The sequence below is a fragment of the Sminthopsis crassicaudata genome, chromosome 4 (assembly GCF_048593235.1).
Source record: "Sminthopsis crassicaudata isolate SCR6 chromosome 4, ASM4859323v1, whole genome shotgun sequence".
Lineage (NCBI taxonomy): Eukaryota > Metazoa > Chordata > Mammalia > Dasyuromorphia > Dasyuridae > Sminthopsis > Sminthopsis crassicaudata.
In genome coordinates, this window is record NC_133620.1 from 305,019,046 (window position 1) to 305,045,059 (window position 26,014).

At 34.5% G+C, this 26,014-nt stretch overlaps 1 protein-coding gene across 7 annotated transcripts in view; it reads right to left on the reverse strand.

The window, feature by feature from the left end:
* The window catches only part of B3GNTL1 (UDP-GlcNAc:betaGal beta-1,3-N-acetylglucosaminyltransferase like 1), a 133,070-nt gene that overhangs the window by 87,624 nt on the left and 19,432 nt on the right, over nt 1–26,014 (reverse strand). For 3 of the 7 annotated variants that reach the window (XR_012481623.1, XM_074265019.1, XM_074265018.1), the window contains exons 1-3: nt 10,032–10,647; nt 6,499–6,615; nt 6,301–6,400 (exon numbers count right to left, since the gene is read on the reverse strand). Coding sequence is in view for 5 of the 7 variants with exons in the window: in XM_074265019.1 (XP_074121120.1) it covers nt 6,301–6,400; nt 6,499–6,615; nt 10,032–10,214 (400 nt within the window). In the remaining 2 variants the exon portion in view is untranslated. Of the gene's footprint in view, nt 1–6,300; nt 6,401–6,498; nt 6,616–10,031; nt 10,649–26,014 lie in introns of those variants that run through there. The other 4 variants (XM_074265024.1, XM_074265020.1, XM_074265023.1 and 1 more) reach the window with 4 other exon arrangements.

Below are 26,014 nucleotides of genomic sequence, written 5' to 3' on the forward strand. Positions count from 1 at the left end.
CGATCTCATTTGATCTATGCAAGAATCTTGGGAAATAGATGTTATTATCCTATTTTTACAGATGAGGAAACTGAGGCTGAGAAAGGTTAAGTGATTTGCCCAGGGTCACGCAACTAGTAAGTGATTGAGACAAGATTTGCCGTAGGGTCTTCCTTATTCCAAATTGAGAGGGAGGGAGAAAAGGAGGGAGGGAGGGAAGAGAAAAAGAGAGAGAAAGGGAAGGGAGAGAATGAGGAAAGACAGAGGGGGGAAGAGAGAGAGAAAGAAAGAGAAGGAGAAAAAGAAAAAGAAAGAGAAGGAGAAGGAGAGGGGGAGAGGGAGGGGGAGAGAGAGGTAACGGAGGGGGAGAGGAAGAGGGAGAGGAGAAGAGAGGGAAAGGGAAAGAACAAACTAATCTGGCTGGAATACTGGAAAATAAAATCTGAGAAGTAGGCTGAGGACTGACTCTCAAATGTCTTGAATACTTGGCAGGACTTTTATTTCTATGCTAAGGGGAGTCATTACATATTTTTATGCAAAGAAGTGACATCAACGAATCAAACTGCTGAAAACATAAAAATAATAAAAAGGAACAATCCCTGCTCTTAAGTAGTTTGTTTTAACCATGGGAAACAGCACAAATGAAAATTTCCCCTTTACTTTCTCTTTTAACTAGGGTATCTATTCAAGCTACTTGTCCACTGGTTTAGCCTTTATTCCTTTCAATGAGATAGAGGAAAATCTTGTCTAACCATTTACCTTACTACTGTCCCATCTGGCCTTCCAGATTTTATTATTTGCCTTCTCTCTACATGCAGATAGTTGGTACTATCACTGCACCTTCAGGCTTTTGGGCTTTTCCATCTGTCTTGCCACTGAACTTTCTTTTTAAATGGCATCCCCCCAAATAAATTGTAAACTGTTTGTATCCCCAGTACTCAGTGCAGTGCTTGGCACACAATAAGAAATAAATGCTTTATCATTCCCCATTCATTTATTTATAATAATAGTTTGGTATATAGCACAAAAAATTATCTTGTCTCCTTGTCTAGATTCTCAATGCAGTGATCTAAATTCTCCATAGCTGAATTAGCAGATAATTAGAACTGATTACCTTAAAAGCTTGATACCATCTTCCTATTGTAGAATTAATAGTGTGAAATACCACAGTTAAATTAGGACAAAAGCATCAATGTCTGGGTGAGCAAGTGGTGGGCTATCTTTTGAATCCTATCTTTTGGTTCTAACTGTTGTCACAGTTGCCTTTATGAGCCATTCAATTATCAAAATTTGCTGATTCTGTCTTCAAAACAACTTTTATATTTGTTCTCTGCTCTCTTCTCATAGCCAATAATGGAATTCAGAGACTTAACACTTTTCTCCTAAGACTCTATTCTAGTCTCTTTTACATTTTCAAAAATGTCTACACATATAAGATCTCAGCAGCTAATATAGTATAAATTACCTTTTCTCCACAGATGAAACTAAGATTTACTTGTCCAAGTAAACTTACCTTTCTTCTGACCTCCAGTTTTTATATCTCCATCCATTAGACACCTCAAACTCATTATGTCCAAAACAGAACTTATAAGCTTTTCCAAAAAAACTCTCCCCTGTTCCTGATTTCCCTATTATTGTCAAGAGCATCATCATCTTTTGAGTTACTCAGGCTCCAAACCGGGGTGTAATCTCTTTATTCTCTTTCATTCCTTGCCAAGTCCCATAATTTCTTTTTCTTTTTCTTTCTTTCTTTGTTTTTTTTTTTTTTTTTTTTTTTTTTTTGCTGAGGCAATTGGGATTAAATGACTTGTCAGGGTCACACAGCTAGGAAGTGTTAAGTGTCTGAGACCAAATTTGAACTCAAGTCCTGCTGACTTCAGGGCTGGTATACTATTTACAGTACCACCTACCTGCCCCAAATCCTATCATTTCTACCTTTCCAACATCTGTAGTATATTTCACCTTAGTGGATACTACCTTAATGCAGGCCTTTTCATAGTCTGCTAATGTAATAGCATTCTGGTTATTTTCCCTACTCCATCTTTCTCTTTTACAACGCCAATCCACCCTCCACTCAACTGTTAAACTGGATTTCTCAGAAACAGGTCCCTCCAGTGGCTCCATTTTCTTCATAATTTTCCCATTCCCCTTCCCCCATTTTAGCAACAAAGGCCCTCTCTAATTTGCCCTTTAATCTCAATCTAAGCAAACCTAATTTAAAACAATATCTTACCCCAACTAGGCCAGTCTCCTCCATATTTGTCAAACTGACAAGTTCATTCCCACCCCCTTTTTTTAAAATAGCTTTTTATTTACAAGATATATGCATGGGCAATTTTTCAGCATTGACAATTGCAAAACCTTTTGTTCCAACTTTTCCCCTCTTTTCCCCCACCCCTTCCCCCAGATGGCAGGTTGACCAAAACATGCTAAATATGTTAAAGTATAAGTTAAATACAATATATGTATACTTGTATAAACAATTACTTTGCTGTACAAAAAGAATCAGACTTTGAAATAGTGTACAATTAGCCTGTGAAAGAAATCAGAATTGCAGGCAGACAAAAAATAGAGGGATTGGGAATTCTATGTAGTGGTTCATAGTTATCTCCCAGAGTTCTTTTGCTGCCACCCCTTATTCCTACCAGAATCCTGAACCAGAGATTCTTCATACCTCAGCTCAATCCCTACTCTCTTCATGACACCTTCTGAACTTATTGTGAGGAATCTCTGATTTACAATTTATGTAGCATAAATACATACATACTCAAACTAAAATATTGTTAATTATATCTTTATTAATATTAATATATAAAGATAGAATTTATATCTTTATTAAGATCATCAAAAGATATAAACAACTAAGTGGTAAAGACAACAAAAAAAGGGAATAGTTAATGTTGGGAGAATCACAGGATGATAGGCACATCATCCTGTTGGAACTGTGAATTAGTATAACCACTTTGGAATTTATGCACATAAAATGAGTAAAATATCCATACTCTTTGAACAGTATCATTCCACTGAAATTATTGTCTCCAAAATTACTAATGATCTCTTAATTACCAAATCCAAGGATTTTCCCCCTCAACCCTCATTTTCCTCTCTGCAGTCTTTGATATTATTGATCACTCTCTTCTTAACTCTCTTTTCTTTTTAGATTTATAGGAAATTACTCTCTTCTAGTTTTCCTCCTATCTGACTGCTGCTTCTTCCTCTCTTCTTTGCTGAATCTTCATGGCCTCTAATTGTGGACTTGGCTCCAGGTTCTATCCTGAATCTTTTTTTCCTTCTACATTTCCTCACTTAGCGATCCCACAGGCTACTACGGATTTCTCAAACCTATCCATATTACTCCTAATCTCCACCCCTAATTTCACATCTCTACCCAGTCATTGAGATATCCTGAATCAGGGTAGCTAGGTGGAGCAGTGGATAGAGCATCAGCTCTGAAGTCAGAAGGACCTGAATTCAAATCTGGTCTCAGACACTTAACACTTCCTTAGCTGTGTGACCTTGGACAAGTCACTTAACCTACCAAATGCCTCAGCAAGAGACAGAGACAGAGACAGAGAGATTGATTTTTAATTGGATTCCAGTAGATATTTTAAATCAAAATGTCCAAAACTGAACTCACGATATATTCCTCCCCTCCTATCCCCAGATCCTCAGGCTTGAAATGCAGGAGTTATTCATAACTCCTCACAATCTCTCAATCCCCATTGACATTCTATTTATAAAGCTTATCAATCTCACTTGTGCCCCCCTTCTCTCTCTGCCACCAAGTCCAGTGCAGGCCCTCATCTCTTTACTGCTGGACTAATGTAATGAGTTAGTGGTAGGTAGGTCTCCTTACTCCAATTCCTCCTCCAGTCAGCCTCTATAGAGATTTTCCTAAAACACAGGTCCAACCATGTCAAATTTCTACTCAAACTTTATTGCCTCTAGACTGAAAAGGAAAATTCTGTTTGGCATTCCAAGCCCTTCACAATCTTGCTCTCTTCTTAGCTTTTACTCCACAATGTGTATGTTCAATCCAGGGACATTGGCTTCCAGTCTGACTGTTCGATGTATAAGATCCTTCATCTCTGGCTCTGGGCATTTTCAGAGGCTAGCTCCCCAGGCTAACTTCCCTCCTCAACTCTGCTGATATACAAAGCTTCCTTTTGTTGTTGTTCAATCATTTTCAGTCCTGTTTGATTTTCATGACCCCATTTGAGTTTGTTTTCTTTTTTGGCAAAGATATTGGAGTGGTTTGCTATTTCTTTTTTCAATCCATTTTACAGATAAGAAAACTGAAGTTAAAATAAATATGGATTAAATGACTTGTTCACTTAGTGTTTGAGACAAGATATGAATTCTTCCTGATTTCACAAGTGGCATTGTACTCACTTGCCATCTAGCTACTCTAAAATTCCTTTAAGTCCCAATTAAAATTCCTTCTTTTGATGGAAGCTTTGCCCAACCCCTTTTAATTCTAGGGCCTTCTTTCTGTTAATTATTTTCCATTTTGCATCCAGAAAGAGGACTGTGGGGATTGAATGTGGATCACAGCATAACATTTTCACCTTGTTGTTTGTTTTTTCATCTGATTTTTCTTGTGCAGCATAATTATGAATATATATATATATATATATATATATATATACAAAAATATATACATATATATATATATATATATATGTGAATGGTATGTTTAACACATGTTGAACTATTTGCTGTCTAGGAGAAGGGGTGGGGACAAAGGGAGGGAGAAAAAATTTGGAACACAAGGTTTTGCAAAGGTGAATGTTAAAAACTATCTTTGCATGATTTTGAAAATAAAAAAAAAAAACCAAATTCATTTTCCATTTATCCTACTTCATTTATATATAGTTGTTTGCTTATTATTCCCTAAGTAAGACTAAGTTCCTTGAGGGCAGGGTCTGCATTTTGCTCCTTTCTGTAAACCTGGCTCTTAAAGTGTTTAGCATATAGCAATTAATAATTGATTAATCATTTACTGAACCAAATTCCCTTGTTTGGCTTACACAAGGGAGCCAGTGATAAAAAGAAAAATGCCATGTACTCCAAAATATTTATAGCAGAATTTTTTGTGACAACTAAGAAATGGAAACAAAATAGATGCCCAAAGATTTGGGAATAATTAAACAAACTGTGGTACATGGATATAATTAAATAGTACTGTACTATAAGAAATTATGTGTGTGATGGATACAGAGAAACAGAAGTGAGATAACAATATACATAATGACTATAACAATGTAAATTTTAAAATTCCACAAAAAATCAAAAGTCAACATTACAAAATTATAAATGATATGACTTGAAAGAAAAGATATGAGAGAACATTCCTAACCCAAGGACATAGAGTTGGGCAGCTAACATGTATTAAACATTCCATGTTTTTGAACTTTTTCAATATTTTGGTCAATTTGAATGATTTTTTTCCTCTTCTTTCTTCTTTTTTAATTAAAAAAAATACTATTTATTGTATGGAATAGCTCTCTGGGAAAATGTTTAACAATGTAAAAAAAAGATATCCAAAAACTTACTTAAAAAAAAAAAAGAACATTAAGATAAAAGTATCATTATGACAACCTCAAGAGAGCACAGTTCTTTCTGCTTGAAAAAATCCTACTAGCTGCAGCCTACAAATGGTTTAAAAAAAAAATCTTATAGGGTAAGAAAAGCCCTTTTAACTGTTTTTATCTATTTAACAGTTTTTATCTATTCACAACTTCAAATAGAGAGAGGCTACTTCAGTAGTTGTCCAAACTTAAAAGAAAACATCAAGCTATGCATTTCAATGATCCTTCTAGCTTTTAAAGTGATTCCATGACAAGGATTTTATTCCTTTGTTGTTTTCTACACAATTTAATTTTTACTATTCACAGACCTTATAAAATAGTCAGGTGGCATAGTAAACAGAACACTGAGTCTGGAGTCTGTTAAAATCTGATCACGGACACTATGTGACTCTGGACAATTCACTTACCTTCTATCATCCTCAGTTTCCTCAAATGTAAAATGGGGATAATAATACCTTCCTTAAAGAATTAAATAAGAATCAAATGAGATAACATTTGGAAAGTGATTAGTATAATGCCTAGTACATAGAATATATAACATAAGACTCCATAAAATAATCTGTGTCTTCATTTTTCTTCCTTTACTTCTATTATATGTGTTTTATTTTATGTTATAATGTATTTATAATTTTATGTTGTTCTGCACATATAGTATTTTATGATATAAAATGCTCTACAATTAACAAATATTTAAACATAATTAACTGATATACTAATAATCTATACATACCTCCTCGGGGAAAAGGAGAATCATGACCTCCAATGATTACTCTGATGCCTAAAGTTTCTAACCTAATCTTCCATTTGTTAATTATATTCATTGACTTGTCCTGAAAGAGAAATAGCAACAATATAGCATAATGAAATACACCAAAAATTGTGGAACTTGAACAGATATGTATAACGACAAATGATAAATTAAAAATACCTTACTGGCATCATTAAAGATGGAAAGTTCTAAAGTGCCTTCAAAATCTTGTTCCCAAACAGACTGCAAACAGTCATCCAACCAGCACTCAGCATTGTGAACAGGAAGAATGATGGACTAGATTTTTTTTTAAATTAAAGAGAAAGAAATGTGAACATTAAATTCCTTCTCTATTACTCTAATATATTCTTCATTTCAAGAAGTAAAGCCTATTTCTACAGAAGGCTTCCAGAAAATTGCCTCTCCAACTATTAGCTGATTATCTGGACACTCTCTACCAGCTTTCAATAGTTTTCATTTTCTTAAGATCTATTTTATAGCATTCTCAGAATTGGTTTCCCTAATCTTTCCTTGACAATCAAAAATAAATAATATCAAGTCTTCAGGTCATTTGCTTTCTAAAATCAACACTAAATATTAAAACCTATATGAACTAATACAATAATGCAAATGAGATCAGAATATTTTGGTAAGCAATCTTGCTCTTGGAGAAGTTTGTGCTTCTTTGAGGAGAGGTGAGGGAATAACTATTAGTGTAGAATGCTGCAAACTCAGTTAGAATCAGTGGTTTTCCTTATTTATTTATTTTTGTTTGTTTGTTTCTTTTTCTTCATGATAAAGAATTTAGTTGCCGGAATGGGGAAGAGCAGTAGGGAAAATTTTAGTGGTGTGATGGCATCCATCACTGATACAACTCACAATCCAGCCATACCTGCTTATTCGGTCTCTTGCCATAATTTAACCAATGTACTAAGCTTCTTTCTGAAGCTCCCCAGACAATGTGTAAATAACTATGGAACAATTGGCTATTGCCTTCATTCTATATCTCCATTCCATTTACCTTTCTAAAGTTTCTCTAACATGATTTACAAGTTTTCTCCTCATTTGCAATATGTTAAAGCCTAGATATGCCCATCACATGCTCCTCTTCATGAATTTTTGAACTGATCTACTTTATTTCTTCAGAGACTAGTATTCCATAATTTAAAGCCATACATTAGCAGAAGGATATGTTAAAAGAAAAAAAATAGGATTTTGTTCAAGGTGAAGCTTGGGGTCACTAAGAGAACTGTGCAACTTCCCAGAAGTTGTTTCTTCTTCCTGTTCAATTCTGGACCTAGCTCTCATTGTTCAAGAGAAGTTCCAGAAGGGAGATTAAATAAAAAACTAATTCCTTTCAGATGATAAAGTCTTCCTGTTTTCAGACAAAAATATAACTTTAGGGTTGGCAAAGCTTTTTTCATATATTGTTAGCCTCATGATATAGTCATATAAATGTGTCATTGGCAGGATTTAAACTCAGATCTTTCTGATTCCAAACAGGAAAATCTAGCCTCTATGCTACTTTAGAACAAACACTTCATAGTCACCAACTAAATGAGATCCATAATTATGCAAAAGGTTTGATATAACTATCGACATAGGAAAAACCAAGGAAATGAAAAATATCTAGACTATAATATACAACTGAATGGACAAACTATAGAGCTTATCCATTAATGCACACAGATTTTGATCTAGATATTGAAAAGATCACATAAATGGACAATAAGCTGAGCTCTGAAATTTAAAAAAAAAAGGCATTTTAAAACCATTACAAACAAAAATAAAACCAATTAAATTTTAAAATAAATCAAAATTAAATTTATGACCATAGTACCTCTCTAAACTATATTAAAAAAAAAAAAAGGTAACCCCTTTATTGGCAGGGTAAATACTTTCAAGTATCCACAAAGAAAGACTTCAATAAAGTGGTCACTTCAAGTATTCCTTCAATGAAATGATTTGGTGATTCCTCAGGCGAAAAAAATATGCATGCTTCATTCTTTCCTTAAATATTTATTAGTTTCCCTTTCAGAACACTAAACAGGATATATTATTTAATTGGCTAAACCCAAAAGAAAAAAATTTGAAGATGCCTACCAACAAGATAACAATTACTCTTTTTAGTACTCACTGAATGCACAAGCATATTTAGGATTAAACACTGTGGAAGAATGCCAAGAAAACAGAAAATATAAGTCCCTAATCTTGAATTCATATGTATAATGAGAGAAACAATATTTATCTAAAAAGAACACTTAAAATATGTAAATAAGTTATTATGTGAATAGAACTAATAATCAAAAATGTTTCACCAAATTTCATTGAATGTTCTGAAAATTATTTTGCTCCAAATTAAAGTTTCAAAACTTAAGAGCAACAACAGAGAATCTAAAATCTAAAACTAGAAAAATATTTTGTATATGTATATGAAATCAGCATTTGATAATTCCCAGATTACAAAACATTGAACAAAGGAATAAAGATAATTATTGGAAAAATTATTGCAGTATTGAAAGAATTTACTTTCCTTAAATCATACAATTAGGAAATTGAATTTTGAACTCAGCTCCTTTGACTCCAAATCAGGATTCTTTCCATTATAGTACACAGAGGAAAGGCATAAGTAAAGTGATGCAAAGACAGTAAAATGAGAAACACATATACTACAAACTTACAACTATATATATGTGTATAATACATATTATACATAATATTACATATTATTACATTTAATATTACATAGTAATTATTAATACTAATAATAATGTTACATACAAATATTACATATATACATAATACATATCAAAGCAAAAAATCTTTACAACAGGCAAAATTTACAACAGTAATTCAAATTTTATGTGATCTTATTCTTTATCTTGTGATCTTATTCTTTATCTTGTCTGTATTTAGTAAGATTGTCATTGCTCTGTCATTTTTATGACTGAAAAAATCAAAAGAATAATATCTTTTCTTTCTCTGGCTTTCTGCATGGTTTGTTTTTTTGTTTGTTTGTTTTTGTTTTTGAGGGGAAAGGACAGTCAGGAAATACCTAGTAACATAAATATATGTCCACACATTAGCTCTATGTCTCTGAAACCAAAGGCAAAAGGGAGTTTGGTACCAAATAAACACTAAACAGATGTTTGTTGAATTGAATTGAAATCATCTATGAAGGAAGCCAGGCACATGTTAGCAAAATGTTTTTTAAAATAAGTTACAAATTATAATGATCAAATTTGGTTCCAAAAAAGTTAAGAAAATTCATCTTCTCTATTTAATAAAGATGGGTAGGTTATGGGCTTGGAATATACATATACATATACATATATATATATATAGTCACACAATTGATATATGTTGGTTTTGCTGAACTAATTTTTTAAACCAAGTTACAAAGGCTGGTTAGCAAAGTAGGAAAGTGACAAGTGACAAACTTGGAAAAGATGTAAAAAAAAAAATCATGAAAAGGCTATAAATAAACAGAAGTTATGTGAACTGATCAGATTTACCCATGTTTCTACCCAGAAACAAACAAAACCCCCTGATTTCTAGTAAAAACTCAATAACAATGGGGCAGAAGAGATTAAATACTAAATGAGGGGAGGTGGATCTACTGCTAGAGGCTAGAGAAACAAAAAAGCTAACAGGCTCTTTGATTTCTTCATCTCAACCCCAAGAAACAGAACCCGGGCACAAGGAAGACATACCACTTGGATCTGAGAGCCGTTCTCCCGGCTTTGGACGCTTATCGGGGTCGCGGGCTGGGCAGAGGCGGAGAATGAGGAGGGAGAAGGAAGAAGCTGGTCGGTGACATTGGGCACTCTATCTGCGCTGCATACCTCCGGCCGAAGTGTGTCCAGGGCAGCTACTGCCCTGTAACTGTTCCGCATCGTGGAAAAATAAAGAGCCAAATTTTCCCAAACAGGACCTACATAAGATTGGGAGGTCAAATCTAGGAGTCAGGAGGAAGAGAGAGAGGGAGGAGGAGACACTTTCCACACCCGCCGAGCTCTGCGCCTCCTTCAGGCGACTGCTAAACACCAGGCACGAAGGTTGTAAGCCCTGGAAAACATATAAACTAACTCATCATCCCCTCTCCAGGGCAGCCAGTCATCCTGCTCCGCTGCTTCTTCTTCAGCCCAGGTCCCCCTGCCTCTGGCGGCTAATTCTCACCAATTCCTTTTTTTAATTTAGTTCATTGTCACTCTTCTCACAGCAAAGAGTTTGGCGGTATTTACAACTGTGCACCCCTTTCCTCCAGGGCAGCAGCCCAACTCGCAGCTTAAAAAGCGAGAACCCACATGACTCACTGAGCTCACTCGGAAGAGATTTCAAAGAGAAGAGAACTGAGCTCGAGAGGAGTAGAGAAGAGCGGCCTAGAAGAGCCGGAAGTATAACCATGGCTGGCTCTGCTGCTGGATCCTTTTATTTATTTATTTATTTGTTTATTTTCTTATTAAGCCATGAAATGGAAAGAGATTCAGAAGTTAGGGACGTGGAAACCATAACCTAGACTAAAGCTTCTTAAACTGAGAGTCGCTACCCCATGTAGGGCAATTTGGCAAAATATTAAATATTAAATTAAATTAATTTATTAAATTAAATATTAAAAATATTAAATATTTCCCCAAGATTTAATTCTTTGTGTAAAAATAAAAAAGCATTTCCATCATATTAGTATGCAAATTTGCTTTTGTCTTTAATAAATGATAGAATTATACATTTACTAAAGAATTTTTTAAAATAAATTTCTTTATGATTTGTTATCAATATGTTTTGATTTATATACCGGGAATTATGTAAGAATTTCTCTGGTGAAAAGGGTTCGGTAGTGGAAAAGTTTAAGAATCCCTGGCCTGGGGAAAAGTTGGTGGTTATATGAAGGACCAGAGGCAGCGTCCAGCCAACTTCTAGACCAAGCTTCTTTCCTCCTATTTTTTCACATTTCTTTTTCCTCCACCCCCATCTCTGCATTCTTCCTTTCCTTTCTTGTTCACTTCTGTAAATAATATGTGCTCAATATAAAACTGTCTTTTTAAAATCTCAAATATCATAGGATTGATGTGAGAAAAGCATTTCGTAAAGAGTAAAACACTAGCAGTATTAGTCCAATTCTCTCTCTTTTTTTTGAATGAAAAAATATATCCCATAGGGCCATTCAAAAGTTCTGCAGCATCGGGACTGATGTCAAGCATTTGTTAAAAATCTTATTTTTGCCAAGCTCTGCAAAGGGCTGGAGATATGGAGGCAGTCAGCATCTTGCCCTTAAGAAGCTGCTCGGTTCTGTGTTTTTGAAACACTTCACTTTCCTTCCTTCCTCCCTCTCTTCCTCTACTCCCTTCCTCCCTTTCTTCCTTCCTTCGTCCTTTCTTTCTCTTTTTTTGTCTCTCCCTCCCTCCTTTTCCCCCCTCTCCTTCCTTTCCTTGTCTCCCTCCCCCCCTCTTCCTCCCTCCCTTCCTTTTTCTCTTTCTTTTTTCTTCCTTTCTGCACTTGCTATTGCCCAACTTTCTTCCTTACCACCTTATCTCATCAAAGGAAAAGAAAAAATACTCATAGTCAAAGAAAACATTTACCAACCATATCCAAAATAATAGATATTCATTTCTTTGAGGTTATTGTGCTCTAGAATAACTCATTTTTGCAAAAGTGCCACATATGGTTAAAATATGTAGACCTTGGTTCTTCCATTCAGTAACCTCCAGATATCTCATATTTTTGGTTAGATTTGCATAGAACTGAAGAGGTCTGAGATTTTCAATTATTGTAATTTTTACAATTTTCTCTCTACAAATCAATTAATTTTTCCTTTTTATATTTTGCTATGATAACATTCAGCATACACACACACATATATATATATTCAGTACATATATGGATATTGTCTATGATGCCTTTAAACACAATCTCTCTATTTTAATCAAATCTTTTTTGCATAAGATTATTATTGCTACATGTTTTTTTTTTTTTGTTTTTGTTTGTTTTTAGTCCATATATTTTACTCTTGTCCTTTATTTAATTCTATAAGTATTTTTCAGATGGGTTTCTTGTAATCAACATATTGTTGAATTCTGCATTCTAATGCATTCTGCCACCTGCTTGTTTTATAGGTGAATTCATCTCATATGTGCAAAATTATATAGTTAGTTATGTATTTTCCTCTATCTGATCCTTTTGTTCTTTTCCTGTCTTTGGCCCCTACCACCTTCATTACAAAAAAAAAAAAAAAAAAAAAAAAAAAAAGGAAAGTAAATGTCTAGGAGATCTAGGTCTTATAAGAAGAATGGAAAGGTAGAGGGGGAAAAGTTAAGAAGGACTTTGAACATCAAAGACTAGTGATTAGAAGATGACATGGAGAGATTTGCATTTTAGCAGTATCAGAGGACAATAGAGGGGGATATACAAGAGATTTTACAAAAGTAAAATTGATAGCTTGACAACAGATTGGATATAAGTAGTGAGAGATAATGAAGAATTAAGAATGATAGCTAGATTAGGAGTCTGGGTGACTGGGACCATGGCAACATCCCCAAGAGGCAATTTAGGAAGAATTTAAGATTTGAAGAGAAAGAAAATGAATACAATTTTGGACATATTGAGTTTAAGATACCAATATTTGTGGGGGATTCTGGAAATATGATGGAGTAGGTTGGCAAATTTCAAGCTCTTCCGATTTCCCCCACAAATAGAACAAATTTGCAAGGGTGGAGAAAAATCAAGAAGACTTGGGGCAGAACAGGAATCCTCCTGATACAATCTGGCAACATCTGAAGAAAGATCCCCAGCAGGAATTAACCTGCTAAAGTGCAAACACCTCCAGGCTAGCTCCACAGAAACATTGGAGCTTCAGCCGAAACCACAGAGACTTTCACCTGAAGAGAACCTTGGCTGATTGGGAATGCCAGGTCCAGCTGTGCTGCTAGGGCATGGCCCTGGGCAACAAGGAACTAGCACCTTGTGAATGCAGAAGCATCAGGGCAGGGCACTGCTGGCTGTGACCATTTGCAGGAGGGTGGAGCTCTTGGTTTGAGGTTTTGGTCATAGTGGAGAGCTAAAAGGAAGGCACTATTCACCCCAAGATTAGAAATGCTTACACTAATACCTCTTATTAAAAAAAATGTAGAAATAAACTGCAACCTTTCCCAGTAAGATCAGGAGTGAAACAAGGTTGCCCACTATCACCATTACTATTCAATATAGTACTAGAAACGCTAGCCTTGGCAATAAGAGCCGAGAAAGAGATTCAAGGAATTAGAGTAGGAAATGAGGAAATCAAACTATCACTCTTTGCAGATGACATGATGGTATACTTAGAGAACCCCAAAGACTCTGCTAAAAAGCTATTAGAAATAATTCAAAATTTCAGCAAAGTGGCAGGGTACAAAATAAATCCACATAAATCCTCAGCATTTTTATATATCACTAACAAAATGCAACAGCAAGAGATACAAAGAGAAATTCCATTCCAAACAAATGTTGAGAGTATAAAGTATTTGGGAATCCATCTACCAAAGAAAAGTCAGGAATTATATGAGCAAAATTACAAAACGCCACAAAAATAAAGTCAGATTTAAATAATTGGAAAGACATTCAGTGCTCTTGGATAGGCCGAGCGAATATAATAAAGATGACAATGCTCCCCAAACTAATCTATTTATTTAGTGCTATACCAATCAGACTCCCAAGAAACTATTTCAATGACCTAGAAAAAATAACAACAAAATTCATATGGAAGAATAAAAGGTCGAGAATTGCAAGGGAACTAATGAAAAAAAACTCAGAGGAAGGTGGTCTAAGTGTACCTGATCTAAAGCTATATTATATAGCAGCAGTCACGAAAACCATATGGTATTGGCTAAGAAATAGACCGGTAGATCAGTGGAACAGATTAGATACAAAGGACAAAAAAGGGTACATCTATAGCAATCTAATCTTTGACAAACCCAAAGATACCAACATTAGGGATAAAAATTCATTATTTGGCAACAACTGTTGGGAAAACTGGAAATTAATATGGCAGAAATTAGATATGGATCCACACTTAACACCATATACCAAGATAAGATCAAAATGGGTCCATGATTTAGGCATAAAGAATGAGATAATAAATAGGTTAGAGGAACAGAGGATAGTCTACCTCTCAGACTTGTGGAGGAGGAAGGAATTTATGACTAGAGGAGAACTAGAGATCATTATTGATCACAAAATAGAAGATTTTGATTACATCAAACTAAAAAGTTTCTGTACAAACAATACTAATGCAAACAAGATTAGAAGGGAAGTAACAAATTGGGAAAATATTTTTAAAAGCAAAGGTTCTGACAAAGGTCTCATTTCCAAAATATATAGAGAACTGGCCCTAATTTATAAGAAACCGAACCATTCTCCAATTGATAAATGGTCAAAGGATATGAACAGACAATTCTCAGATGAAGAAATTGAAACTATATCCACTCATATGAAAGAGTATTCCAAATCACTACTGATCAGAGAAATGCAAATTAAGACAACTCTGAGATACCACTACACACCTGTCAGATTGGCTAAGATGACAGGAACAAATAATGATGAATGTTGGAGGGGATGTGGGAAAACTGGAACACTAATACATTGCTGGTGGAGTTGTGAAAGAATCCAGCCATTCTGGAGAGCAATTTGGAACTATGCCCAAAAAGTTATCAAACTATGCATACCCTTTGACCCAGCAGTACTACTACTGGGCTTATATCCCAAAGAAATACTAAAGAGCGGAAAGAGACCTGTATGTGCCAAAATGTTTGTGGCAGCTCTTTTTGTTGTAGCTAGAAACTGGAAGATGAATGGATGTCCATCAGTTGGAGAATGGTTGGGTAAATTATGGTATATGAAGTTTATGGAATATTATTGCTCTGTGAGAAATGACCAGCAGGAGGAATACAGAGAGACTTGGAGAGACTTACATCAACTGATGCTGAGTGAAATGAGCAGAACCAGAAGATCACTATACACTTCAACAATGATACTGTATGAGGATGTATTCTGATGGAAGTGGAAATCTTCAACATAAAGAAGAGCCAACTCACTTCCAGTTGATCAATGATGGACAGAAGTAGCTACACCCAGAAAAGAAACACTGGGAAGTGAATGTAAATTGTTAGCACTAATATCTGTATGCCCAGGTTACATGTACCTTCGGAATCTAATGCTTATTGTGCAACAAGAAAATGGTATTCACACACATGTATTGTATCTAGGTTATATTGTAACACATGTAAAATGTATGGGATTTCCTGTCATCGGGGGGAGGGAATAGAGGGAGGGGGGGATAATTTGGAAAAATGAATACAAGGGATAATATTATAAAAAAATAATAATTTAAAAAAAAAAGAAAAAGGAAAAAAATGTACCGGCAAAGAAAAAATAACCCTACCATTGAAACATATTATGGGAACAGGGAAGACTGGAATTCATCTTCATAGGAGGACACTTTAGTTAAAAAACAAACAAAAACCTCCACCCCAAAGAAAAATGTGAAATGGCTCCCTGCCCAGAGAGAATTTATAAAAGAACTCAAAAAAGAATTTAAAAATCAAATGAGAGACATTGAGGAAAAAATAAGTAAGTAAGTAAATAAAAAATAAATAAATCATCCAAGAAAAACAAGAAGATTATGAAAAAAAAAAAGTTAACCAATTAGAAAAGGAGGTACAAAGATGAAAATAACTCTTTGGAAATTAGAATTGGGCAAGGAGAAGTCAGTGAAGCTATGAGAGACCAAGAAATAACAAAACATTATAAAGAATGAGAAAATAGAACAGAATGTGAAACAACTCTTAAGAAAAACAACAAATTTGAAGAACAGATCAAGAAGAGAAAATATAAGAATAATTCAACTACCAGAAAATTGTGACCAAAAAGGGAAGCCTGACACAACAATGTAAGAAATAATCCTAGAAAATTGCCCTGAACATGAATGGAAAGTAGAAATAGAAAAAAATCGGCATCTTATCATATCAAAGAGATCCTTTATGGAAAATATCTAGGAATATTTTTGTCAAATTTCAAAACCCCCAGGTCAAAGAGAAAATTTTGCAAGAAACAAGAAAAAAACAATTCAAATACTCTGCAGTACAATTAGAATTGTACAAGACTTATCAGCAGCTACAATAAAAGACTGCAGGTCTCGGAATCATATCTACAGACAAGCAAAAAAACTAAGCCTAGGACCAAAAATATCATATTCAGCAAAATTATCTGTAATTTTGAAAGAGGAAAAACAGACATTCACTGAACTTGCAGATTTTTAGGACTTTCTATTAACCAAACTTGAACTTTAAAAATTTAACATATAAGAGCCAATATCAAAGAGCAATTTTAAGGAATTCAACATGGACAAACTGTTAAAAATGGACATTTTTTAAACATGGGAAATGTATACTTTATGTTTAAGATTTACATCAACAATAGGGTAATCTCAAAAGAAACATTGGCAGAGTAAAGGCAAAAATAATAATCATGTTATACAGATGAGGTGCAAAAGAAGACTTGACAGAGTGGGGAGGAGGGCTCATAGTTCTGAAAACCTATTCATATTGGGAACAGGTTCAATAGACAATACTACACATATACCAGGAAGGGTATAGCACCCTCCAAAGCCTATCAATAAGAGAAGGATGGGTGGATGGGGAAGTAAAGGGTGAGGGAAAAAGAAAATGGAAGGATCCCTGAGTGGAGGAAGGTTAAGTAATAGTAAGCCAAGTTACGAAGCAGAATTTAATGAAAGAGTCAACTAGGATAGGAAAGACATGTATATATGGGATATGTGTGTGAGTATGCAAATATGTTTCTCTCTCTCTTTCTCTCTTTCTCTCTCTCTCTCTGTATATATATATATATATATATATATATATATACACATTTTTTTTCTTAACTGTAGCTTGCTTGGGGATGATGGAGGATGAAAGAGAGATATGTGTGTATATGTATATATAATAATTTATAGCTTGCTTGAATGTAGTAGAGGAGATGAAAGGAGGGAAAAAGAATAAAGTAAATAAGGTGCTCATCAGAAAACAAAAGAAAAATTTACAAGGACATAAAGAAAAGATGGACACATCAATATAATTTCTATTACTAACATATATACTTTCTTAAACTGGTATTTATCATTATATATTTTGAATCCTCTCTGATATTCTGCTGGGCAGATAATAATGTTCTCTTTTGTTTCATTTCATTTTGTTTTGTATTGCTTTTCTGTTTTTCTTTTTGGTTATTTTGTTTCTTCAAAAATAAATTAGGGAAAAAATTTTAAAATAAAATAAAATATAGTTTTAGGTCTGATACCCAAAAAAAAATACCTATATGTCATCCAGTTTGAGAAGGCTAATAAGCAGTTAGAGATTCAGGACTGTAAGTCTGCAGGGTTAGGGGTAGATTTGAGAATTATTATCTGTATGATAATACAGATAATATAAATCTGTTGCAGATGATGAGATTATCAAGTACAGTTATATGGTGAGAGAAGAGAATAAGTTAGAGGACAGAACTCTATGGTAGATCCACATATAGTTAGTATGATCTAGATGAAGATCCAGAAAAGATCTGGAATAGTCAGAGAGGTAAAAATCAGAGAGTAAATTAGTATCCACACAAAACTAAAGAGAGCATCAAGGAAAATAATAGTTTTCTGACTGACAGTTCAAAAAGGTTGAAGACAGGGAAAATAACATTAGATCTGGCAATTCATATGCCCAAAAAGTTATCAAAATGTGCATACCCTTTGATCCAGCAGTGCTACTACTGGGATTATATCCCAAGGAAATACTAAAGAAGGGAAAGGGACCTGTATGTGCCAAAATGTTTGTGGCGGCCCTGTTTGTAGTGGCTAGAAACTGGAAAATGAATAGATGCCCATCAATTGGAGAATGGTTGGGTAAATTATGGTATATGAATGTTATGGAATATTATTGTTCTGTAAGAAATGACCAACAGGAGGAATACAGAGAGGCTTGGAGAGACTTACATCAACTGATGCTGAGTGAAACGAGCAGAACTAGGAGATCATTATACACTTCAACAATGATACTGTTTGAGGATGTATTCTAATGGAAGTGGATTTCTTCAACATAGAGAAGAGCTAATCCAATTCCAATTGATCAATGATAGACAGAATCAGCTAACGCCCAGAAAAGGAACACTGGAAAATGAGTGTAAACTGTGAGCATTTTTGTTTTGTTTTGTTTTTCTTCCCAGTTTATTTTTACCTTCCGAATCAATTCTTCCTTTGCAACAACAACAACAAAATTCGGTTCTGCACATATATATTGTACCTAGGATATACTATAAGATATTTGATATTTATGGGAATGCCTGCCATCTAGGGGAGGAGATGGAGAGAAGGAGGGGAAAAATTCAGAACAGAAGGGAGTACAAGGGATAATACTGTAAAAAAAAATTACATATGCATATGTAGTCCAAAAAAAGTTATAATTATAAAATTAATTTAAAAAAAGATTTGGCAATTCAGAGATCATTGGTAACTTTAGACAGCAGTTTTGGTTGAATAATCAGCTCAGAATCCAAACTATAGAGAGTTAACAAAGAGAATTGAGAGGGGAAAAAGCAGATTTCTTCCTACTGCCTATAGGCTTCTTGCCTCCCCCCACCAATTCCAATTATCTATTTTTAATAGTATTTTATTTTTCCTAATACATGCAAAGATATCTTTCAACATTCACCTTTGCAAAACCTTGAGTTCCAAATTTTTCTCCCTCTCCTCTTACCTCTCCCACCCCCAAGATAGCAAACAATCTGATATAGATTAAACATGCAATTCTTGTAAACATATCTATATTAATCATGCTATGTAAGAAAAATCAGATCCAAAGGGGAAAAATGAGAGGAAAAAAACAGACAAAAAATCAACAACAAAACAAAAAAGTGAAAATACTATGCTTTGATTCATATTCAGTCTCTTTAGTTCTCTGGAATGTGGACTTTCCATCACAAGTCTACTGGAATTGCCTTGAATCACTTCATTGTTGAAAAAAGTCAAGTCCATTACAGTTGATCATCATATAATCTAAGAGAACATATATAATGTTCTATTAGTTCTGCTCACTTTGCTCAGCAGTTCATGTAAATCTTTTCAGGCTTTTCTGAAATCATCTTGCTCAACATTTCTTATAGAACAATAATATTACATTCATTACATACCATAACTTATTCAGAGGGTCATTCCCCAACTGATGGGCATTTACTCAATTTCCATTTCTTTGCCACTACAAAAAATCCTGCTACAAACATTTTTGCATGTCTCACTTCTCTTTTTGCAGATATAGACTGGTAAAAATGCACTTACTGTAGTTTCTTGGATTTTTTTTTTTTTTTTGTAATAATGGAATAATGGTGAGAAAACTATGGTATCTCACTTCTACTTACTCTACCATCTTGAGTCCTGGAATTTAAATATTCATATGTGAGTTTTTAAGCTCTCTAAACGTGTTCTGCATTTGCTTAACAATGCAGCATTGCTGTGACTTCATTCTGTATTAATGAAGAAATATTAATTATTTTTAAAAAGCCCATTGTTTTTCATCTCCTAGTACAAACACTAATGAACACACAAGGGATAGTACATACTATAATAAAGTCCTGAACTTAGAAAAAGGAAAAGCTGCATTCAAATTCTATGATAAAATAGTTTCATTTTAAATGTGTCACCAAAATAAAAAATTGATATTACTGACTTGCTAAATGTTTGTATTTGATACTTAGTAGTTCAGAATGTTGTGGGAGTAAAAATAAATCTGCCACAAATTATCTTTAGACGTTCAGTGACTTTTCAATTTGGATATAAATTGTTTAAATTGTTAAAAACTTTTGCTGCTTAAGTGTTGTACCTGTTAGTACTGTGATTTCTGAAAGATATATTTTCATATAATCTCTTCACCAAAAATTTCACTCATGAACTCTTTAATGGATCTCTGAGAAGTAAGGGGAGTATTTCACAGCTGCAAAGCTGGATTATAACTATCATACATCCTCAATAATTGTTTATTGAATACTTATTTAAAATTTTATTTTATTTATTTAGAGTATTAGTTAAGTTTCTAATGTTTTCAATATGAGAAGCTGGGAGATACACAGCACTGCACACTTGATGTGTTAGTTGTCATTTGGTTGCCATTCACTTGTCAAATCCCTGACATCAAGGAATTTACAGTCTGAAAGGATCATTAATTCAATGCACTTTAATTCAATAAACATCATACTCTATACATTTCTAAAAATACTGGTAGCACATACTGAGCTACCAATTACCGAATTAGCAACTGTAGGAATTTGTTTTACCTGACAATGCATTTATTGAAGACTTAATTTTTTATTTCAAAGATTTTTATTTGATCAGTGGGGAAGAGTTGAGATTGGGAAGAGCATATTAATAAAAAGAATAAATGACTGGGAAAAATATGAGTAACAGTGTCATTAAACACACCTCATTTATTAACAAAAAAAGGCCAATTGATATCACCAACATCAAGATCACTTAATATTATTGTTTTAATATATATTATTTATGTAATAAATATTTGTATGCCATATTATTTTCATTTGTTTTGTTCAAGATTGGTTTGTATATTAATAAAAACATAATAAATTTTAAAGAAAGATTTTAAAAATTAAAAGAAAAATATTTGATATTGAGTAGTTTGTTTTTTTAATATCAGTAAATTCTTCCTGCATCAGGGTTATCTATTCTCAGTTTGTCTGGTTTTTACATCAATGGAACATAATAGATAAACAAAGAAAAATTGACTTACTTAGTGTTCAACAAACCCCCAAGCCCCAATTAATTTGATAAAATTGCTTTAAAAAATGAGAAATTCTAGAAAATAGAAATTAAGCCAGAAAGACTTATCTGATAAGAATAGACTGTTTTTTTTTTTTTTTTTTTTGGATACAGACCCTCTCTGACCCCTCTTCATTCTTTCTCCAGTTCATTGTTCATTTCTTCCTCAGTGTCTTCAATGAAGACACTTTCACATTGTGCCTTGTGATGGCACAGATGGATGTCCTTGCTCTAAGAGCAATGGAAGGTGACTGGCCTAGCCTCTTCCAACTTTTTTTTTTTTTTTTTTTTTTTACAAGAACACGTTGTAGAACAAAGAAAGAAAATGCTAAGTTTCACTATCAGAGAACCATCACATACATGCTTGACCTCCAGAAACTCTTATCTTATCCATGTGGGGGGAAAAAATCAAGAAAAAAATACTATCTGAAAGCAATGATAAAAAACAGAACTTATACTTTATCATTTATACTTTATTTTAAAATTGTTATTATCTACATTTTAAATTTAAAAATTATGAAGGAAAACTATCCTGATTTTTTTAGTACCAGAGTGCAAAATAAAAAAATGGAAAGGATCACCTCCTGAAATTCCAAAATGTAAACTTATGGGAATATTATAATAAAATTCCAGAGCTCTTAGGTCAAGGAGAAAATATAGCAAGTAGCCAGAAGGAAAACATTCAGATATTATGGAGCCAAAATTAGGATCACACAAGATTTAGCAGCTACCATAATAAAGGAGTACAAGGTTTGGAATATGATATTCTAGAGATCATTACAAATAAAAACAACCTCCCCAGTGAAGCAGAATATAATCCTACAGGAGGAAAAATTAATATGTCAAAAAAAGAAGACTTCTACTCATTTCTGATGGAAGGAGAAAGGAGCTGAATAGAAAATTTGCCACTTAAAAAAAAACCTCTTAAAAGAGCATAAAAACGTAATCATGAGTGAAAAATCATGAGGAACTCAACAAATGGGAAGGTGATATATGTGGCCCTCAAGAGGTTTATCATTATTACTATTATAGTTAGAAGGAATCTAGTTAGATAGAGGGTCATCATGAGTGTGTCTATTTTGTTGGGATAATCTCAACAGAAAAATGGAAAGTTGAGAAAGAAGAATATACTTGGAGAAGGGGAGAGAGAAAGGAAGAATGGGGAAATTATTTCACATAGAGATGCATATGAAGAGTTTTTACAATGGAGAAGAAATGAGGTGAGGATCAGGCAAATATTGCCTGGTTCACATTTAAACTGGTTCAAAGAGGAGGAACACACACACACACACACACACACACACACTGAGATGGCTATAGAAAGCCATCTTACTTAATAGAGAAGTTGGAAGGAAAGTGGCTAAGAGGAAATGAAAAGGGAAAAGAGAAAGAGCAAATTAATGGAGATTGTAGTGAGAAGCAATATAGACTTAATGCTTGACCCAGAAAGAAATCCACAAATTATCACCAAGAGAAGACATCCTTGAAAGTCGCCAGAAAAGGTCTGTGTTTGCTCGGGGGAGGGTCAATCAGACTGGGCACAGACTGAGGGCAGGCAGCCAGAGCAAGACAGGCAGCTCACACAGCTCAGACCTGAGGGGGAGGGGTGTGATCTCTGCCGTTTCTGTGAAAGGGCTTTTGCCCCAGTGTGGATGCTCCGTCTTGGCAGCAAGCCAGGAGTGGTGGAGAGGGTGTAAACACCGGAGGTGAAGATTAAAACCCCAGAAAGCCAGCGTCTCTCAGAGCCCGGCCACCCCCAACCCCCACCTGGACTGACTCGGTGCATTCTCGGAGCCTCAGAGCGCAGACTCAGTACAGTCATTGCTGTTCTGTTAGTGGCTCTCTGCTGCCCTACCCCCAGTCTGTAGAGGAAGCCCATTAATACCATCCAGCCCCATCCCCCACAAAACAGACCAATTGTTTCTCTTGTCAGTTTGTTTTCTTTGATTCCTACTCTGACAAAATGAACAAAAAATTCAAAAGGGCTCTAACCATTGACAGCTTCTGTGTGGAGAGGGAGCAGACTTCAAATGCTGAGGAGACTAGGAACAGACTGTCCCCAGATGTATCCCCTGGGAGGGATATAAGCTGCTCCTCAATACAAAAGAACCTCATAGAGGAAATCAAAAAGGCTCTCACAAGATAGCTGGAAGAGAAATGGGAAAAGGAAAGGGAAGCTTGGCAAGAGAGCCTGGAGAAGTCATCCCATGCATTCAAAGACAGAGTGGATAAAGAAATCAAATCATTGAGAAACAAGATTAGTGAGCTGGAAAAGGTAAACAACTCCAAGGAAAACAGGATTAGTGAGCTGGAAAAAGAAATCAGCTCTCTAAAAAATAAAATGGATAAAATGGAAAAAAATTCCATAGAAGATAAAAACTCAATTGGACAATTACAAAGAGATATAAAAAAAGTGAGTGAAGAAAATACATCATTGAAAATTAGACTGGAACAAGTGGAAATGAATGACTCAAGGAGAAACCAAGAGGGAGTCAAGCAAAACCAGAGAAATGAAACAATTGAAAAGACTGTCAAGTACCTTACCAGAAAGACAACAGACCTGGAAAACAGATCCAGGAGAGACAATTTGAGAATAATCGGACTCCCTGAAAAATGGGAGGAAAAAAAGAGCTTGGACACCATTTTCGAGGAAATTATCAAAGAGAACTGCCCAGACGTTTTGGAAACAGAGGGTAAAATAGACATTGAAAAAATTCATCGATCACTTACTGAAAGGGACCCTAAAATCAAAACGCCAAGAAATATAGTGGCCAAGTTCAAGAACCATCAGACAAAGGAAAAGATATTGGAAGCTGCTAGGAAAAATCAATTCAGATATGGAGGATCCACAATAAGGATAACCCAGGATCTAGCAGCGTCCACATTAAAAGAACGAAGGGCCTGGAACATGATATTCCGAAAGGCTAAGGAACTTGGTATGCAGCCAAGAATAACTTACCCAGCAAGAATGAGCATTGTTTTCCAGGGAAGAAGATGGACATTTAACGAAATAAATGAATTCCATCTATTTTTGATGAAAAAACCAGACCTACATAAAAGGTTTGATCTTCAAATACAGAACTCAAGAGATTTCTAAAAAGGTAAAAAGAAATCTTGAGAACTATACTTCTGCCAAAAAAATATGTAAAGAACATATGTACAATTTGTCTTAGAAACTAGTGGTGGAAAGGAGATTATATCATAAAAAAGTGTAAAGTGGTGGTACTACATCTCATGAAGAGGCAAAGGTAACCTATTATATCTGAGAGAAAGAAAGGAGGGAGATGAACATAGCGTGTATCAATAGACATATTCGATTTATGGTGAAACTTCTTCCACTTCATTGAAAAGTGAAAGGGAAGGAGTAAGCTAAGGGGAAGGGAATACAATAATTTTGAGGAAAAGGGGTAAAATAAGGGAAGGATCTTTAAGGTGGGGGAGGGATCCTAAAAAGGGAGGGCTGTGAAAAGCAAGTGGTGTTCACCAGTTTAATACTGGATAGGAGGGTAAAAGGGAAGGAAAGGGGAAAAGCATAAGCAGGGGTTAATAGGATGGCAAGCAATATAGAATTAGTCCTTCTAACCATAAATGTGAATGAGGCAAACTGCCTCATAAAGAGGAAGCAGTTAGCAGACTGGATTAAAAGTCAGAATCCTACTATATGTTGTTTACAGGAAACACACCAGAAACAGGATGAGACATTCAAACTAAAAGTAAAAGGGTGGAGCAGAATCTATTATGCTTCAGGCAAAACCAAAAAAGCAGGAGTAGCCATCCTCATCTCAGATCAAGAAAAAACAAAAATTGATCTAATTAAAAGAGATAAGGAAGGGCATTATATCCTGCTAAAGGGAATCATCAATAGTGAAGCAGTATCAATATTAAACATGTATGCACCAAGTGGTACAGCATCTAAATTCTTAAAAGAGAAATTAAGAGAGCTGCAAGAGGAAATAGATAGCAAAACTATAATAGCGGGAGATCTCAACCTTGCACTCTCAGAATTAGATAAATCAAACCACAAAATAAATAAGAAAGAAGTCAAAGAGGTAAATAGAATACTAGAAAAGTTTGATATGATAGATCTTTGGCGAAAGCTAAATGGAGACAGAAAGGAATATACTTTCTTCTCAGCAGTTCATGGAACCTATACAAAAATTGATCATATACTAGGGCATAAAAACCTCAAAATCAAATGCAGTAAGGCAGAAATAGTAAATGCATCCTTTTCAGACCATAATGCAATCAAAATAACATTTAATAAAAAGCCAGGGGAAAATAGACCAAAAAATAATTGGAAACTAAATAATCTTATGCTAAAGAATGATTGGGTAAAACAGCAAATCATAGACATAATTAATAACTTCACCCAAGAAAATGACAATAATGAGACATCATACCAAAATGTGTGGGATACAGCCAAAGCAGTAATAAGGGGAAGTTTTATATCTCTACAGGCCTACTTGCATAAAATAGAGAAAGAGAGGGCCAACGAATTGGGTTTACAACTAAAATTGCTAGAAAAGGAACAAATTAAAAACCCCCAGACAAACACAAAACTTGAAATTCAAAAAATAAAAGGTGAGATTAATAAAATTGAAAGTAAAAAAACTATTGAATTAATTAATAAAACTAAGAGTTGGTTTTATGAAAAAACCAACAAAATAGACAAACCCTTAGTAAATCTGATTAAAAAAAGGAAAGAGAAAAAGCAAATTGATAGTCTTGAAAATGAAAAGGGTGAACTCACCACTAATGAAGAGGAAATTATAACAATAGTTAGGAGCTACTTTGCTCAACTTTATGCTGATAAATTCGATAACTTAAATGAAATGGAAGAATACCTTCAAAAATATAGCT